The following is a 19,260-nucleotide window of genomic DNA, read 5'->3' on the forward strand; positions in this document are numbered from 1 at the left end:
CCTGGAATGGAAGAAGTCAAGGGTACGCCCATCTTTTCGACAATTCCTTGTCGGTCACGAAATCCTCTCTACCCACCCAAAAGTATTCCTGTCATAATACAGCCTAATCTTCTGCCCTTCGTATCGCGGGGCCCCCGTATTGAAATTGGTCCCACACAATCAAAATGGCGGTAACAGAACAGAAACATATTAACGCCCGCAGAGGATGACACACTCGATTCCAAACTTCTCGAGAGCACAGTATTAATGGATGAGGATCTTCACCAATTTTACTGCGCTATCCCATCTGTCAAAATCTTCCTTTAAAAGCGCACCCCAAAATTGTACCCGTACAACGCGAAACACAGGATCAGAACTCCTCCCATATATTCTCTGTCGCCCGCTCTCTTACATAACCATTTGAGAACCTTCATTTTCTTTGGTGGTCAATGATGAATCGTTTTGTGGCGAGGAGTTTGATGCAGGGCCTGATCGGCGGCTGTGAGCAAAGCCGACGTGGCATTTCGACGATGAGGGAGCACCAGAGTGTTGGTGCGCTTGGTGGCTTTTACTGGACCAGAACGATGAGCTCGGTGGCGCCAGGGCCGACCACCACCACCGTGGCGGAGAAGAAGGAGAAAGAAGGGGAAGCGAAGAAGACCGACGAGACCGCGGTGGTGTCGAGCTATTGGGGGGTGTCGAGGCCGAAGATCAAGAGAGAGGATGGGACCGACTGGCCTTGGAACTGTTTCATGGTGACCGATTCGATTATATTATATATATCTCTCACTCTTTCATTTTTGGTCATCTTAAGTTAAATTCATAGTCGCTGTTTGACTTGGTTATCTTTTTGTGATCATGATTCCGTGCTTTGTGTTGTGGTTTTTGTTTATATTTTGATTATTTTATCTTCAATTCCGGCGCATTTCTGGAGTCGTATCTGGCCTTTGCTGATGGTTTTTGGTGATTTATGGATCTTTCGTCACTATTTTGAACTTTTAGTCACTGTGTATGATGGCGATTTTTGTATTTTCCTTGCTTTGATATTTTGTGTAGGGGTGTATGTGCGCGCCGCGCGCGCCCCTATTATATGATTTTTTGTGTTCGTTTGGGCTCGTGTTCTGGTGTCTTTTCAGGTGCCTTAGTTCTCTGCTCTTTGGTGGTGACTTTTGGTGATTTTAGAGTGTGCTCGGTTTGTGGATTGGTTTTGGGAGGAAGTTTTGTGTATTGATGGTTGAACGGTGTTCAACGTGCTACTAGGAATTAGCAAGCAATTGACATTTTTCACTTGCACTTTAATTCTCGACATTGAGTAGTGGTTATTCTTGAGGATCTTGACGTGTACTATGCTTCTTTTTAAGGTTTACTTTGTTAGTTAATGGGTGCTTTCTTTCTGCTGTTTTTCTCTCTGTCTCGCTCTTTTTTCTTTTTTCTTTTTTAAAATTAAAAAATAAAAATAAAAATAAAAAAGATTCAAAATTATCTAGTTGTAATTCCACTATACTTGTGACTTTCTATTGTAAATCTTCAAACTAATAGCTGATTTTCCTCTCTTTTTTCCCCCACTTTTTTTAAGAAATCTTTCAGATTTAGCTTTTTTAAGAGAAAAATTGCTATGATTTTTTGAATCTAAAACTGGGATTATACTAAGCACTTTGATCGTGAAATTTTAATGTTCTCAACCAACTTTAGACCAACCTTCTCATGTAAGAAAATTAAGTGTTCTTAACAGAGGATTTAAAACTGAGGATAATTTTTTGAGTCTTCATTGATTGAAATAGGCACTTCTTTTGTTTTGATATGTACTTGGTATCTCTCCTACTTTGTTGGCTGTATGAATTGGAAACAAAATTGAATCATTTTGTTGTCAGAACTTCTTTAGTGTGATTATTTTCAACTGGAGATTCGGGTTCACTCAACTAGTTAGTATTAAAAGATTATAGGAACTCTTCATTATTTTCATCGGATCTGAAGAATCTGTCTTCGAAATAATATTTTATGATGCATATTGTAAAGCCATCTTTTAAGTTTTATAATGCAAAAATTTCAGTAATCAATATTTCCTGATGCATACCGGATGTATTATGCATTTCATTGCAGATGTGTGTTATAGTTCCACATTACATTCTTTTTGTGGGAAAAAGAAAATGTTATTCATCAACCACTTTACTATTATTTCATTTGTGCCTGTCTCTTGTAAGTTTATATGATGTGAAACTTGAAGAAAAATCACTTTTGGATCTACATACTAATTGTTATTGACTGATTTTTCTTTTTTGATCTAGCCATGGGAGTCATACAAGGCAGATTTATCAATAGATTTGAAAAAGCACCATGTGCCAAAGGTGTTTCTGGATAAAGTTGCTTACAGGACAGTGAAACTTCTAAGAATTCCAACCGATGTATTTTTTAGGGTAAGTCACCTTTGTTATTTTTTTTTTACTCTGATCATAAAAAGGATACTTACTTTTTTCTCTCATGTATTGCTTCTAATGCCTTCTTCCTTCTGAAATATTTTTAAAAATAGCAGTTTAAGTTCTGAGGTTACTGCAGACAAATTTTTCTTAGATAGAACCCACATTTAAAAAAGCTCTGTTGGAAGTGTTGTATACTAATTGATTGTGTCTTCCACAGTGGAACTAGGTAGTTTTCATGTCTAAGCTGAACTAAATTTGAGTAGGAACATTGAAGAATGTCTTTGGACTATCTTGTTCTGGTTCTGAAGAATATATATATATATATATATATATCTCATTTGGTAACAGTATACGTTCTTGTTGAGAATCACAATCTTACATAACATGGTGTTTTTGCACTTGCATCAAGTTTTCTTTCCTAATACTGAAGTGATCATAGAAAGGGAAAGAGAAAGGCATGTCATTAAACTTGAACACAGTTTACTCATTTATCACTCTTGGATTTTTCATTTTGTTTATTTGTCAAGTCTGCTGATCTTGAATATCTTCTTTTCTTGTTGGAATGCACTATGATTGATTTTTTTAAAGAATCAAAGCACATGGTTAGCACCATAAAGTTTAAGCACATTCCTTCCTTCTTTGTCTTGTTTATGGCCGAAATTAAGTAGATTTGGTTATGGTAGGACATAAGTGAATAATACCTGAAGATTTTTTTTTTTTAATGGAGAAAATTTCTCTGAATGGACCTTCACTTGCAATCCTGTAACTGTGTAATGGATCAAAAGCTAATAGAGCAGTATTCTCTTTATTCTATGATAAACTTTTGCTTGTTGTTTTAGCTGCTTTTTTATTTATTTTTATTTTTTTGTTTGTATCTTCAAGTTTATTAAGGTTTCTTTTGGTTGCTTGTTCTCACCAATGTTAGCTGCTCATTTTTATCTTTACATAGATTAGTGTTTTTCCCACTTTAGAACAATTGTTGGGGATCGTTGAAATGATGCAAATTAGTGAAAGTTTAGCTGCTCATTTCACAACTTTGTTCAGTTTGAGGTGGGGATTGGTTCTCATTTAAGTTTCTGGCATTACCTTTGGTGTGGGGATAGATCCTTGAAGCTATGCTATACAATTTTGTTTAGTATTGCTAGGCATAAAGATGCGAGGGTGGCAGATAATTTGGTTGTTCACGATGGAGTTACCCAGTAGAATGTCATCTTTATGCGACCAATCCATGATTGGGAGGTGGTGATGGTACTCTCTTTCTTTGCGCGGCTATATGCTATTGCGGTTCGACATGGAGAGGATGATAGGTTAGTTTGGAGCCTCTCCAAAAGGGGTCAATTTGAAGTGAAGTCCTTTTATGAAGTGTTAAATAGACAAGATGACCCTTCATTTCCTTGGAAGAGTATCTAGCGTGTAAAGGCTCCGGCAAGGGTGGCATTCTTTGTTGGATAGCAGCATTAGGAAAAATTTTGACGCATGACAATTTGCGAAAGAGGAATGTCGTGGTGATGTATGTGTAAGAAGAGTAGGGAGTCCAATGAACATCTGTTACTTCATTGCGAACGCAATATATGGAGTTACATTCTTACTTTATTGGGGGTAGAGTGGGTTATGCCATGAAAGGCGCTAGAATTGCTGACTAGTTGGGGCGATTCGTTTGGGTGTGGTCCAACTAAGGAAATTTGGTGGTTAGTTCCATTGTGGTGTCTTTGGCGGGAGCGGAATGCTTGACACTTTGAAATGTAGAGACATCGATATTGGAGTTACGGAAGCATTTGATTAACACGTTATATATTTGGATAGCGGCACATCTTGAGTGTTTTTACTTATACAGATTTTTTAAATTTATTTTCTGTTATTTCTTATTAGGGGTTCTATTGTATACTCCATGTGTACTATGGCGTATTAATGAATTGACATTACTTATAAAAATAAAAAAAAATAAAAAAAAAATTCACTCATTGTAGTTAATTTTATACCTATTTCTCTTTCCCCTTTGAGAAAGAGAAAGAAGAGAATCAATCCTTTCTTCTCCTCTCCCATGTGAACAGCCCTATCTTGTATTAAAAGGTTTTTCATGCAATACAGCACGTTGAGAAAGACCAGCCTCCTATGTATCATACTTCTTCTTTTTTTTTTTACCTTGAAGAATGTATAATTGAACAACTTTCGAGTACCCATACCAAGGCATCTTCAATTGAATTTATGAAATTGGTAAAATGCAGTTTCTTTTATAGTCTATAGCATCTTTGCGCTCTAATTTAAACAGTGTTCTTCATTGATCCTATTCGATCCAAACCTTATTGAATGTCGATAAGCTTAATGCATGTTGGGTTACTTCTCATTAAAGCTTAAGAGTGGTTGTTATCATAAATATTGTATCAATCTGTTTTAGACAGGTGGGCTACTAAAGAATCAATTTCATAATAATTGCATATCTTTTAGCCTGCTCTTAGCGAGAGCCATCTCTTCACCACTGAGGCATATCTGGCTATCTGCATAGAAGCTAATTAAACTTTTCAAGAAGTCAGATTGAGGTTTGTTTCATACTAATAATAGAAACTCCTGCAAATAAATTGAAATTCATTTATGATTATTTAGCTTATATAATCATACAGTGTGTTATATAAGCCAGCTTAATGATTATTAATCATAGAGTACTGGAACTCCACACACTTCTGCTTGTCAACGAAACAACCGTACCATGAATTATTTATGCTATGCAAAACACAATTGGAGGCGAATATGTGAGATGGAGAGTAGGGAAGTTAGTTATTCTGAAGAGGAATGGATCATATCAATAAATAAATAAATAAAATTGTTGGTGTAAGTTGAATAGAATTACCTGATACATTTGAGTATTTTAGTAGACACTATGCAGCTTGAGTGGCAGCTGATGTGGCTTTCTGTATAATATCAGATGAGGGGCATGAAAGTTTTAGTGCCTCAAATGCGTACAATATATCTCTTGATAATTTATGAGCAGAAAATAACTATTTTGGTTGCTATTTTCAAGTTTTATTGCTGCTTTACATGCATTAGCATTTCTTTTGCTCAGAACGTCATCTATAAGTTGCAGTTTTTTGTTAGATATATCTACTTTCCAGTGAATGTACCAAACTTCAAAAGTTGAATTTTCCTTCTCTGTGGACAGCACCTGCTGGTGATCTTATTGTTTGCTTCTTGCCATTGCTTCCAATTTCCAAAGTATGCGCTTGTGACGTTGATTTTAATTTTAAAACATATTCCAGAGACGGTATGGGTGTCGTGCAATGATGCTGGAGACTGTGGCAGCTGTTCCTGGTATGGTAGGAGGGATGCTGCTGCACCTGAGGTCTCTCCGCAAGTTCCAGCATAGTGGTGGTTGGATCAAAGCCCTGCTTGAAGAAGCAGAGAATGAGAGAATGCACCTGATGACCATGGTGGAACTTGTGAAGCCCAAATGGTATGAAAGACTGCTGGTTCTTACTGTGCAGGGAGTCTTCTTCAATGCCTACTTTATTGCATATCTACTCTCCCCTAAACTGGCCCATAGAATAACTGGTTACCTGGAGGAGGAGGCTATACACTCATATACAGAGTATTTGAAGGATATCACTAGTGGAGCAATTGAAAATGTTCAGGCTCCCGCTATTGCAATAGACTACTGGAAGCTACCTAAGGATGCAACCCTAGAGGATGTTATAACTGTGATTCGTGCTGATGAAGCTCACCATCGGGATGTTAACCATTTTGCTGCTGTGAGTATTACTTGCCTTTCCCATGACCAAACTCTATTCTGGTTTCACAATATTGTTTCTTCATATTTACAATGTTTGTATTTTCTGAACGTGATAGTCACCTAAAATACGTTATTATGTTTCATTCCCATTGTATAAACATTTATAACTTGCAAGTTACCTAACATTTTTCTGAAAATGAGCCAGTGATGATATGACAAAAGAGATGGATTTCATTTGATGGTGGGAGGTCTACATCAGGTCAAACTGTCATATTACTGGAAGAATTAATTTAAGAACAGATTATTTTACATCCAAATAATGCCAGAAAGCAGCATTTTGTTTTAATCTTTCCTCCGACCTTTTGGAATACAAGCCATTTGTCCATCTATTATGCATCTTATATCTTATGAATGTATAGATTCTCTAATGCTGTTCTGGCATCTACTTTCCCATCTAAAGAAAACAAGCTTTCTGTAAGAACTTATGGCATGGTGTTTTCAATTAGTTGGGATCCACATCTGTTTAGATATTTTTATTTATTTTCTTTTTTTCTCTTCTGTCGGGGTAGAATTCCAAGTTCTGTTACTGGTTATCCAATTGCCCCTATTAACTCAGCATCTTTTTCTTTTCTTTTTTTCTTTTTTCTTATAAATTTAGTATGATTTTTTTCCATTTGATTTTAATGACCTGCATGCCAACTCATTTTGGTGTTAAAAGCTTTACTTAAGGTCATAAAGCAATCTGGGAGAGTGCTTTATGAAATCTGTAGAGAAGTCACATTGATGGCTTAACAACCCACTGTATTGTAGGAAAGTTTCTTCCTCTATTCGGACTTTGGTCAAGTAGGCTAGTGGATGGAGTATTATAAAATTCTGTACTTTACAAATAGGGAAATTCTTCATTTTGCAGTCATCATTATATAATGTCTAGACAGTATCGATTCCTTCCTTTTACTGGATATTTTCCATAGAATATATAGAGCCTTGATATCAATGGCTTTTTCATTTGGTTATCAGTAAGTGTTACATAATTTTATCTTCGATTAATTATCTGCATCTTTTCAACTCTTTTCTTTTTGCAAATATGGTTATGATTCAAACTTTGATTCAACACCCTCTGTACACACATTTAGCAATGTATTGCGGTAAAAATATAGTCTAGACAGCTCTTTATGGGAACAGAAATTCCATGCAACCTATGAACTGGATCGGTACACCACCTTAATTAGTATGTTTATCATTCTAGGAGTTAGCAAATCTGCTGACACCTTTGAGTTGACGTCTCTCAGCAGTTACTCTGTACCCATCGGATCGGGAGGCAGTCAAAAGAGGCAAAAATGGTGTTTCTCCTTAGAATTTTTCTTTTTAAATTTCATTGGTTTGATAAGTTTCTAAGTTTATCTCTCTTTTTTTTTAGATGAATGAATTTCTATTTACAACAAATCAAAGATTTTCAAAACTCTCCAGCAATATGCTGGATCAATAGATGCTACACAAAGCATCTACCACCAAACTTCAACATTTACCCGATACAACACAACTCTGTACAGATTTAACTACCACCAAACAAACATCAAACTCCAACAATAACTCTATTCAACCAACACAGCTATATAGAATTGCTATCGACCACCCACCCCATTTATTCACAACAATACATTCTGATATATGCCCCAATTATTACAAATAGCAGCACTTTCATCACTCTTAAATTTTCCCTTCCCAAAATTCTGTGCCTCACTGCCCATGCTATATCTGCAGCATTTTTTCTTCCGATCTGCCCTGATTGCCATGTTTCAAGTCATTACTTTGCCTCCAGATATGGTAATAAGCTGCTCCCCAAGCTAGTCTAATAGCCAAAGCTCTCAAGCTCCTATTCCTCCATTCTTTAATTTCTTTACTTATAATTTCCTCCCAAAGTATCAATATGTCATTCAGCAAGCATCTCTTCATCACTTCCCTCCAAACTCTTTTTACTAAACCTACACTCAAAGAACAGATGGTCCTGGCATTCATTAACATTTCTGCAAAATAAACATGTCACTGCTCCTGTATATCCCCCATTGCATCAGTCTATCCCCTATAGAGACGCAGTTTTGAAGTGCCAGCCACACCACAAATGCATGTTTGGGAATGGCACAAGAAAACCAGATTAGCTTCCACCAAGTCACTCTTGGCTGTTTAGTTCTGATTGCCTCCCAAGTCTCTCTAATAGTATAACTGCATTTCTTGCAAATCACCAAAATAGGTGCATCATTTTCTCCAAATTTTACAAGGGGCAGTTTACTATGTATGCTTACTAGTCTTTCTAATCTAACCGGCTGCCAATCCTACTACTTTCCCTCTAATTTACTCCTTGCATCATATATTAACCTATAACCATACTTCTAATAGCGGATGCCATCCGAATGCCACCAATCAAGCCCTAAGCGTATAGAGCTTCTGATGCGGAATGCATTGGACCTTTTAGTTTTATCTAATGTATTAGTTTTATTTTATTTAATTATGGGCTTGGCCCAAAGTTAGTCATATTAGTTTAATTTATGTGTAATCCAATAATGGACTTGGCCCTTAGTCACATTAGCGTTAGGGTTAGGGTTTAGTCTATGAGTCTATTTAAGCATAATATTCTATGGTAATAGACAATTGATGATGAATGAAAAATTGAGCGTGCACCGCTATTGTCTTCTCCCTATTTTCCCTCTCTCTCGGCTTTCTTCTTCCGTTCTCTCCCGAGCTTCTTCCCCTCTATTTCTGTGTCTTCTTCCTCTTAAATTCTTGTCTTATTTATTCTATTAATCTGTCCTACATCAGCTTCCATCTTCAACTGGGCAATCGTAATGTTTTGAACATACGGAGGTTGACTCTTTTGTGTTTGATGTGGTGTCTTTAGAAAGAGTGGAACACAAGGAACGTTAAGGATCGTGAGAATGGATTGTTAGAATTGAAGAAGATTATGTTACACTCCCTGTATATATGGAGAGTGGCATGGCATAGTGTGTATGCTTCTAATTTTTCTGAGTTCTTGGAATTATTTTCTTCTTTCTCTATGATTTAGGGGTTCTTTGTATACACCCCGTGTGCTAGGTTTTCACCCCTCTACGCTTTGATTAAATATACATTACTTATCAAAAAAAAAAAAAAAAAGAGCTTCCATCTCCAACTGAGAAATTTAAGAATTTTTTAGCTAAACCCCTCAACTTAAGAATCTCTCTCCAACTCCAAGTAGCATTTGGTTGGATTTTAAGCTGCCAAAAGCTCCTCCCCGATAGTGTCGAGAAGGTATTAGCAACCAGTAACCTTACTTTTGTAAAAGCAACCATCGGGCGGTGGTTGCTCTCTTTTCTCTTGAACCTTCGAACAAAAGCTGCTGCCCGTGAATCTGCCACTTGCCTTCAGCAAAGTTACTTTAACCCAAGCCACCCAAAGAGATCCTGACTTAGCAAATAAGTTCCAAATATGCTTCAAGATTGCAGCTTTATTCCACTCCTCTATCCTCTTTAACCCTAACCCTTTTTTCTCTTTTTGGTATACAAATCATCTCTCAAGATACTTTTGCTTTGGCTGGACAGTCCACATTTCCATTCCTTAAGAACCTATTGAACTTTTGTTCAATAGGTTTAATAATCTTCTTAGGAAAATGAAGACATTTGACCAGTAGACTTGGATGCTGCATAGAACCAAAGACAACAACTGCAATCTACCAGCAAAGGTCAGATTTATCGATAGCCAAGAATTCTATCAGAAATCTTCTCCAAAAGTATTGCCAAATCAGCAGCTGAAAGCCTTTTTGAAATCAAAGTTACTCCCAAGTATTTCACTGGAAGCTTCCATTCCTTCATATTTAGACATTTTAGCAACTGCTCCTTCACTCTGTGTGATACACCAGCACAGTAAAATGTGCTCTTTGCTGGATTTGCTGCAGACCAGACAGCACTTTTTTCAACTGCAATGTAGCCACCGAGAATAGCAGAAGCTCATCCACAAAACGGAGATGAGTAAGCTGAATTTCAGAGCATCGAGGATGATATCCAAATTCCTTTCCATTCTTTTGACACCTCTTCCAACAATTTGGATAGTATCTCAATAGCAATCCCAAATAGATATGGGTAAATTGGATGACCTTGTCTTAACCCTCTCCTACCTTCAAAGTAATCAACAAGGGTTCCATTTAAAGCAATAGAGAACCTAGGAGAGGTTATGCTAGGTTAATCTCTTTTGTATCACCTATATTCGATATAGCATGGAATAAGAATGAGTTTGATTAATTCTGTTACCTTTCTTTTTGAAAGCTCGATGCTCCATCTTTGTTTCCAATAAGATGAGCAAATAGAAAAGAGATAAGGGAAGGTATGATACATGTAGGTTATCAAGACCTGGATATACATCCAACCATTGCTGAATTCTTGACTTAGGTTTGATAAAAGCAGAGACTCAATTTAAGAAAAAAAAAAATGACAAGCTAGCTGAACTGTGTTGAGATGTCTTCACTGCAAAAGGGAAGGGGTTGTTCCGGGGGTTAGATTGTAATTGCTTGGTAACATCATTGACCATATGATTATGGTTTTTTTCTTTCAGATCTCCCATATCTTTTATTCTAACTTTGTATTTGGGTTATGGCTTTGTGCTTTCTCTGCAGGATATTCACTTTCAAGGAAAAGAATTGAAGGACTCGCCAGCCCCGGTCGGTTATCATTAAGATGTACGTGTTCTGTAGGTTCATATAAATTTTCAACATCATCTGCCATTGAGGACTACTTCTATAGGAGGTACTAGGCATTGGTTTATCGAACGAGTTTAAGAGGATAGATGGTACATGGATTTTAAATTCAAATTGGTTGAATTTAAGGACAGCTTCTCTAGTATATATGTTGAGTTGTAATCACATATTTCAGTTGGGTCTGTCAAAGCATATTGGTTGTTTTTGTAATTTTATTTGGATGCATGTTAGTATATCCTACAACCAAATAATATATATCTGCATAACTTTAAACAGACATCCAGCCATGATGATTCTTCAAGCTTAGCCTGCAGAAAAACCCACTCTACAAAATTCAGAGAGGATTCTTATAACTTAACGCCAATTTTTGATATAGATGGAACATACAAGCCCTTCATTTATGGGCTAGGAGGTTAGGACCTTCAATTTGAATTTTACTTTTAATTATTATATCTCCCATCAACAACGAGGAATAAATTCATATTTTAGCAAGATGAGGAAAAATTAACAAAAACAAAGAGACGTGTATATATATATATATATAATTTACATCTTAAGAGGAAGATAATCCAGGGATTTAACCCACTGATACAGGAAGTAAAAAATAGATAGTCTAATGAAGCAATGAATTTTGTGTACAGATGACACCTATGATCAAATTAGGAATACAAAAAAGGAAAGTGTTACAACGTACAATTGAAACAAAGCAATTCATGGGCGGATCTTTTCAAATCCGACGAATCGATGCCAAAACCAATGATTATGCCAGATTGCGTCCATGGTATCCAAACGAATCCCCTTGGTCTCCGGTACGAAGAGCGCCACGAAAATGGTCATAAGGAGGACCCACGCAGCGTAGAATAAGAAAGACGCCAAATTTCAATCGACATAAGATGGTCAAGAATACTTGAGCCAGAATGAACGTCAGCACAAAATTGCAGGCAATGGATATCCCTTGCCCCACCGGCCGGACTTCCAATGGTAAGATTTCGCTCGGCACCAGCCACGTTAGCGGGCCCCATGACCACCCAAATGCGGCGGAGAGGCAACACATTAGGAGTAGTACCGCAAGGGCTGAGCCCTTTGAAAATGAGTTGGTTCCTGCAGTCCCTAGCTCCACTCCCAGTACCCATGCCAAAGCTACCTTCATCCATCCATATTATATGTTTATATGTTAGTACGTATGAGGCTATACCAATATTTAAATCATTCTCCACCAATAAATTTTAATAAATATATTTAAAATTAAGGATATATAAATATGATTATTGTAAGAAAACTGACCTGACAAAGAAACATCTGGACACCAGCTTCCAAGAACAAGAATCTGCGTCCAAACCTATCGACGGCAAAAGTAGAGACAAGCGTAGAAGATAAATTCACCACGCCGAGTATGATGGCTCCGAGCAAAGCCTTGTCACTGCCGAACCCAGTCGAGCGGAACAGAACGGGCGCGTAGAACGCCACGACGTTGATCCCCGTCAGCTGCTGAAACGACGGGATTGCCACCGTCAGCACCAGGTGCGGCCCGTACCGCCTTTGGAATATGGCCTTAACTAGTACTTATTAACTACAAAAAATACAGGATTTTCTGGCGTTTTGGTTAGCAGCGGCCAACCCAAAAGGCTGCAATAGAATATCTGTTGCAGCGTTTCGGGTTGGCCGCTGATCATTGTGAGAGTTCTTAACGTTTGTTGAGAAAACGCCGGTATAGTTTTGAAATTTACTAGCGTTTGGAACAAAACAATGTTAAATGTATTGGGAATAGTGATAGAAAAACGTGTGCGCCCACCTTCATCCCCACCTTCCTGAAATTTCGAAGAGAGTGGGTGACCCCTCTCAACCCCCAAATACACTTTCCTTACTCCCAACAATATTTATTTGGGTATCCTAAATGCCCACCCTCAACCAGTCATCATCAGGGGCATGAGGGAATCGACATTACCGGCAATGGCAAGCAGCCAACGATCCTCTAAACTCTCAAAATTTCAGTTTTCCTGTTTCAGATTGTTTCAGAGTTTTTGAAATCAGGTCAATCACGAAGAAGACAAATACACAGTTGCAAACGGTGTCGTTTGAACATAAGTCTTTATGATACGTACAAAAACTCCCCGTTTCAATTAAACCCGTGAGTCACGTTTTTTTTAAGACAAAAATATGCTTCGTAAAGTGCGTCATGTGACTCATGTGTGAAGTGCGGTTCATAGTTTTAAATACGCAGCGTTTTGTTTAGCCTTAACGTGAGTCTTTAGACAAAGAGAGAAGAAAACAGGACTTGATTTTCGTTTGACAATTTGACTACTAATTGATCCACATATATATTAATCAGTATATTTTTAATATCAAAAAGTGAACCTAAACTTTGATGCCGGTTGTTATTTCTTTTTCTAATCTTCCCTTCCGGTTTAATGTTAAGTAACTTAAGTTACTAGTTATTTTAAAAATTTAAGTTGAGAAGAAATTGTGAATTTAATAATTTGATTTATATTTTAATATTTCCGCTCATATGTAGGCTCAATCTTTTCATCAACAAGTGAGATACAATATGTAAAATATTTAACTAAAATTAAAAAAAAAAATTGTGAACAATACCAAGGTTTGGTTCGATGTCGACGAAAAGGGAGCTCAAGTAATATGCTTTTGGTTTGAGACATTCTGCTTCTGCTCGGGTGCCTTTACTGCCAAAAAGGAGAAAGCGCTCGGCAAGAAATCGGGGCACAAGAAGTTGATTGAAGAAATTAAAGACTTGGCTTGAAAATCTCCGAATTGAAGAAAATGTTTTGCGATTCTGTATACCCAAAGCTTACAACTGTAACTCTATTACATTACTTTGACAATTTCAATGCTTCTCGAGATTATCGGTTTGTTAATAAATATTTATATTTCTTTTTAAGTTTATTACATTTTCACTTCTCGAAACTAGTTGACCATTAATGTCGCAAACAAAGCAAATCTGGAAACCAGATTTGTGTTGGAAGATGAAAAGCTTTCTGCTTTTGTCATTCTAATGTTGGTTCCTCTTTGTTCTTCTAAACAAATAATTCGGCACCAGCTCTAACCGGTGTCTACAAGAGGACGCCAGTAAAGCTGATGCTGGAGATTATTTTAAAACAATGAAATAGCTTTATCGGCATTCTCAGTGAACGCCGTCTTATTCCTGGCCAGCGTTCTCGGAGGACGCTGGCCTCATTGTTGCCAGTGTTTTTGGAGAACGCCGATACAAGAAGATGATGCAAGCGTTCTTTGAAAACGCCCGCCTTGCATCACCAACGTTCAGCTTAAACGACGGCCCAGACTTTTGCCAACACTGTGTATGCCGACGTTACATCTAAATGCTGGGATTTCAGAAGTCAACACTGTTAAGGAAGTCTCTGCAAGACGTCGGAACAAGGTGGCAACACGTCCGGACACTGTCCAGCATTTCAGAATATTTCAAAGTTTCGTTCGAACGCGAAAATGAGTTTTACCGAAGACTGTCCAGACGCTCAGTCAAGCCGTCCGGACATGGACCTGATAAGGATAGAATTTAGCTATTTCTGAAAGGCTATCGCAGAAGACCGTTTGGACATAGCTAACTTCCGTCTGGACGCTCGACAGCCAGAGTCTGATTTTCAGCAGATTTAGGGTTTCTTTAAGCCTATAAATAGAGGGTTCTAGGCTTGTAAAAAGTATGAATTCTGTATCGCATTCCACAGTGCTTTGAGAGGGTGTTTAAGAAAAATCGAATATCAGCTAGCTCTCAAGCCGTTGCCGATATGTGCTCAACAATTCATGTGAAGTCTATCTTAGGGGTTGGCCCTAAGGTAAAGGAATCCATTGAAGACCCCTTTAAATTGAAGACTTAGTTGTGAAATGTTCACGATGGGCTTCGTGTTAGAGTTAAAGGTATGACTACTGCATAAGGGTATGTGAGTACGAGTGTCTTGTAACTAGTTTTGTCTTCGGTATAGTAGATATCCTGAGTTTGGCTGCCTCGGAGTGGTTTTTCTCTTCATAGAGTTTCCACTTCGTCAACAAATATCTTATCTCTTTTATTTTACGCATTTAAGATATTTTGTTACACACGAACACACACTTGGTTGTTTAGAAGTCATTATTTTATTTTCATCTTTGTACTAAAAGAGGGTGTTTAGGCAGAAATAGAGATATTTGCTAGCTCTCTTAGGGTGGTTCTTGTGTGATTTGATCAACCTTTGAAGTCTAATTTAGGAAGAAGCCCTAAGCTAAAGGATTCCATTAAAGACCCCTTCAGGTAGGAGATCTGGTTGGGAGGCGTTTGTGTATAGGTATACATTAGAGTACACGGTATGACCACTGCATAACGGGTATGTGAGTGCGAGTGCTTTGTTACTAGTCTTATCTTCTGAATAGTGGAAATCTTGGGTTTGGCTACCCTGGAGTAGTTTTTCTTTTAACTGAGTTTGCACTTCGTTAACAAAATATGTCTTCTTTAAATTTCACATTTAGATATTTTGTTACACAATTGATCACACACACACGATAAATTAGAAGTCTATTATATTTTTCAGATGATTTGGGTATGGGTTATGGATTATGTTTGGTTGTTGATAATTAATATGTGATGTTTTACCCGGTTGCTTGTGATGTTCTAGAATTGGATATTATTCTAGGGTATTGATTTGCTAATTGGTTAATTGAGACCAAATTTTGATGGGTTTAATCGAGTGTGTAGTATTTTGGGTTGTTTTACGGTCTTTGAATTATTTCATTTATGATGTTTCTATAATAGGTTGTGCTCTGATTTTGAGATAAAAGGCTTGATTAATGATAAATTTAAGATCGGTAGTTTTTGGAGTATGATTTCGGTAATTGTGATTTAGGTTGAAAATCCTATAATGCTATTTCGGACTGAGTTTTTATTTGAGAATTAACATATTTTAATGAGTGTTTGCTAGCAGAGTTTTGATTGGGCAATTTTTATCTTTAAATTTTTTTACATAATGGAAAATGATTTTGAGAAATGATTTTTATGAGTTTGGGTTTTATTAGAAGTATTGGTAAATTTTACAAAAAAAGAGTTTAGGTGTTATTGTTGAAAACTAATATTAAGACTAAACCCTATTATGTTTAATGTTTATAAATATAAATGATTTTCCGAGAACAACAATAATTGTATCTTTGTATAGGATTTATGAGTGAAGATGTTAACATTCTATGCGTGTATTTGTGTATATATGTGTGTGTGTGTGTGTGTTTATTGCATATTGATTAATTGAGAACTGCACCAAGGGGCTGTGAGTATTTCTTACCCACTGAGAGTGATACCAGTTGGTTTTCCATAATATCATGGTTATGGAATTATTTATTTGTTTGCGCATGTGAATTTGCATATTTTATTTTATTTTTAATTAATGAAGTTATGCAACAAAGTTGTCAGAGCCACCAATGGGAATGAACTCCGTAAAAGATTAATATTGAAAACCGGAGGTGTCCGGGGTGAACAATAAGCTTTATAGTTGAGATTCTAAGGGAAATCCGTTAATCGCAATGAGACTGCAATGAGAGGAGTGAAAAGAAGAAGATCTTTTAAGACTTGCATAAAACTATCACCGTCAATGGTTTATAGATATATATATGTTCAAGCTATGAATATGACTCGTGATCATAGACATTAATTGCATATACATATAGATATAAAGTTATATTGATCATAAGCATCATATTATTGGAGAAGGTTGACTCACACATATACAGTATGAGATTGTGGAAGTATCCGCAATCACATATTCATGGATGCAGGTTCTAAAGATGAAGAATTGGATTATGCTAACATTAAAGATTTAGAGCTTATGATAATGTTGTTGATTATATTTCCTTGTAATCATTAATGCTTGTATTCTTTTGGTATGTAACATGATTAGAAATGTTTGTATTTAGTAGGTTTTCTATGTATGTTTGTGTCTTTATGACACATATTTCGATGTCATTAGCATAAAGGAATTAAATTACTCATATTAAATGTATAAAAGTATTTCAGTTAGCTCAACGTGTTATAGTATAAATTCCTAAGTCTTTAAGTTGAAAAATATATTCTGCTGCTAAATCTTAACTCTGATAAAGTCGTAATATCACGTGAGAATTCGAAATTTTCACTTACGCCTTTTTGTAAAAGGCGGGGCGTTACACCTCCCATAGGGGTGGCTACCCCTTCATTTTTAAATTTTTTTAAAAAAATAAAAAATAATATTTTCAGATGATGTGGCGAAAATAATGATGTGGTACTAATGGAGATTGCGAAAATGGAAGGAAAAATCACAGAATGACTATTTTCAAATTTGGAAAAAAAAAAAATAAAGGATCCAATGTAGAAAAATAACAAGTGAGGGGTTTTTTTAAAAAAAGTGTTCCAACTCAGGGATTTATTATATATTTACCTTATTTTTTATTATGGTTTGTATTAGGTTAAAATAATGATTTCATAATATCAGTGCCGCATGTGACACATATGTTAATACTCTGTATGTATTTATTATGTAAGAATACGTTGTTCGTATTTATTTATATCTAGAGGTATTTTAGTCTACTCTGATGTATTATATTCCTAAGTTTTAAAAAGAAAAATATATTCCATTGCCTAATCTCAACTCTGATGACGTCATAATGTCATGTGAAAATCTTAAATTTTCACTTATACCTTTTTGTAAAAAGCAGGGCGTTATAGCATAGCAGTTGTGAGGAATTGACACATGAAAGCACAAGGTGTCATAGTAATTGATGAGGCATTGGCACATGGAAGCAAAATGTGGCATAACAGCTGATGAGGAGTTGACATAAGCACGAGATGGCATGGAAGCGCAACATGTCAAGGAAGCATGAGGTGGCATTATTCGTGAATGATACTTAACCAGACATAACTTCTGCTACGAGATTCAAAATTGTGCATAAGAGCCAAATCAGGAAAGTTCTCTTCAGTGCGAACGTCATGTTTTTATTTTCAAGTCCAAAATCCAACATTTTATTGGCGTTTCTAAATTATTTTAAGAGATCCTATTTCTCGGGTGTCACATTGCATCATAACATGAAGGACCCCTTCATGTCTTGATGAGCAATTCATGTGCGATAAAAATATGATCTTTGGCTCATCTCTTTCTCATAGCTATCAAGCAGGCTTTTGACGATTTTTGGTGAGGAAGATAGTGGGATCCTTCATCTTATAAACCTTATAGATGTATGACTTCCTTCACCATTGTTAACACAAGTAAAGATTCTTAAAAGCTTGAAGCTTTCTACCGGTTAGGGTTTGTTGTAATTAAGATTTTAAACCATGCCATACACATCTCTCTTTTGCAAAGAGTCTATGTATTGATCGGTAAAAAAATGTACTTAGAGAAGGTTGTTGAGTTCGGAGGCAAGTAGGATTGCTTGTTGTCATACATAGTCTAGGATTTACTAAGGGGTTTGTAAGTTTCCTTGTGTTTGTATTCTGGATCTTCTTTGTTAGTGATTTCTTAAGTTTGGCTGCCTGTACTATTTTTTCACTTCATCAACAAAGCTTTGTGTCGTGGAAGTGTGTTTGACTTTGTGGTTATGATTCTTTGATTAAGAAATTGTTTGGGTTTGCGATTTCAAAAAGTGTGATTTAAAAATAGCGTTTTAAAATGTACAATATGAAAACGTGATTTTTAAAAGCACAGTTAAGCATTTGCCAAAATCGCAGTGTGACCTTTAAATTTACAGTTTATCTTTTAAAATTTGTCCATTTTCAAAAAGTACCCACTTGCTTGTGATTTGAAAACGTGATTTTTTTACGTTTTCAAATTGCAATCTTTAAAAAAAATCTATTTTCTGTGATTTGGTTTAAAATCACACTTTTTATCTTCGAAATCGTAATACTCAACGCACCCTAAATCTTTTAATTAGTGATTATTTGCGTTTATATTATTGATATGGGTTAGAATTATTTCTTGATTTCTATATTTTTTTAATAATTGTCTTTTACAATTTTTTTTTTTTTTTTTTTTTTTGTTTATTTTAAGCACACAAATAATAGTTTAAATCAGTCAAGTGTCATAAATGAATGAAAATTTTAAGATGTTTTTATAAAGCGAGTATCAATTCCAGGACAAGCCTTTTTTTTTCTTCTTTTTTTTCTTTTTTTCTATTTTATAAATGTGATGCAAACCAAAGAGATATCAAAGAAAAATGTTTCTTTTTTTAAGTTTGGATATTTTGTTTGATTATAATTTTTCCTTCGTTATTTGGCTGTGTGGCGTAGACTAAAGCGTACTTGCTTGTAGTTGACGTCAATGCCGTGTCTTTTTTTTTTTTACTATAAGCGATGCGGGCTCCTTTCGGCCACAAAGCGATTTCCTTGTCATTAATCGTGTCGCATGAGGAGCAAGCCACGTACCAATAACACCACAGTTGACTGACTCGTCTTTTGACTACTACATGCAGCTAGT

General features: G+C 36.2%; 1 protein-coding gene and 1 pseudogene across 1 annotated transcript; one reads left to right on the plus strand and one right to left on the minus strand.

Moving 5' to 3' along the window:
* Nucleotides 1-280: 280 nt before the first annotated feature.
* Nucleotides 281-10,865, plus strand: LOC133881734 (ubiquinol oxidase 2, mitochondrial-like). The gene is made up of 4 exons (XM_062320751.1): nt 281-734; nt 2,265-2,393; nt 5,648-6,136; nt 10,757-10,865. Exons 1-4 carry the CDS (start codon nt 429-431, stop codon nt 10,814-10,816), a joined length of 984 nt encoding a protein of 327 aa, XP_062176735.1. The 5' UTR covers nt 281-428; the 3' UTR covers nt 10,817-10,865.
* Nucleotides 10,866-11,392: 527 nt separating this feature from the next.
* On the minus strand, nt 11,393-12,837 carry LOC133881735 (sugar transport protein 5-like; annotated as a pseudogene).
* Nucleotides 12,838-19,260: the final 6,423 nt, after the last annotated feature.

Source organism: Alnus glutinosa, chromosome 11 (assembly GCF_958979055.1).
Source record: "Alnus glutinosa chromosome 11, dhAlnGlut1.1, whole genome shotgun sequence".
NCBI classification, from domain to species: Eukaryota; Viridiplantae; Streptophyta; class Magnoliopsida; order Fagales; family Betulaceae; genus Alnus; species Alnus glutinosa.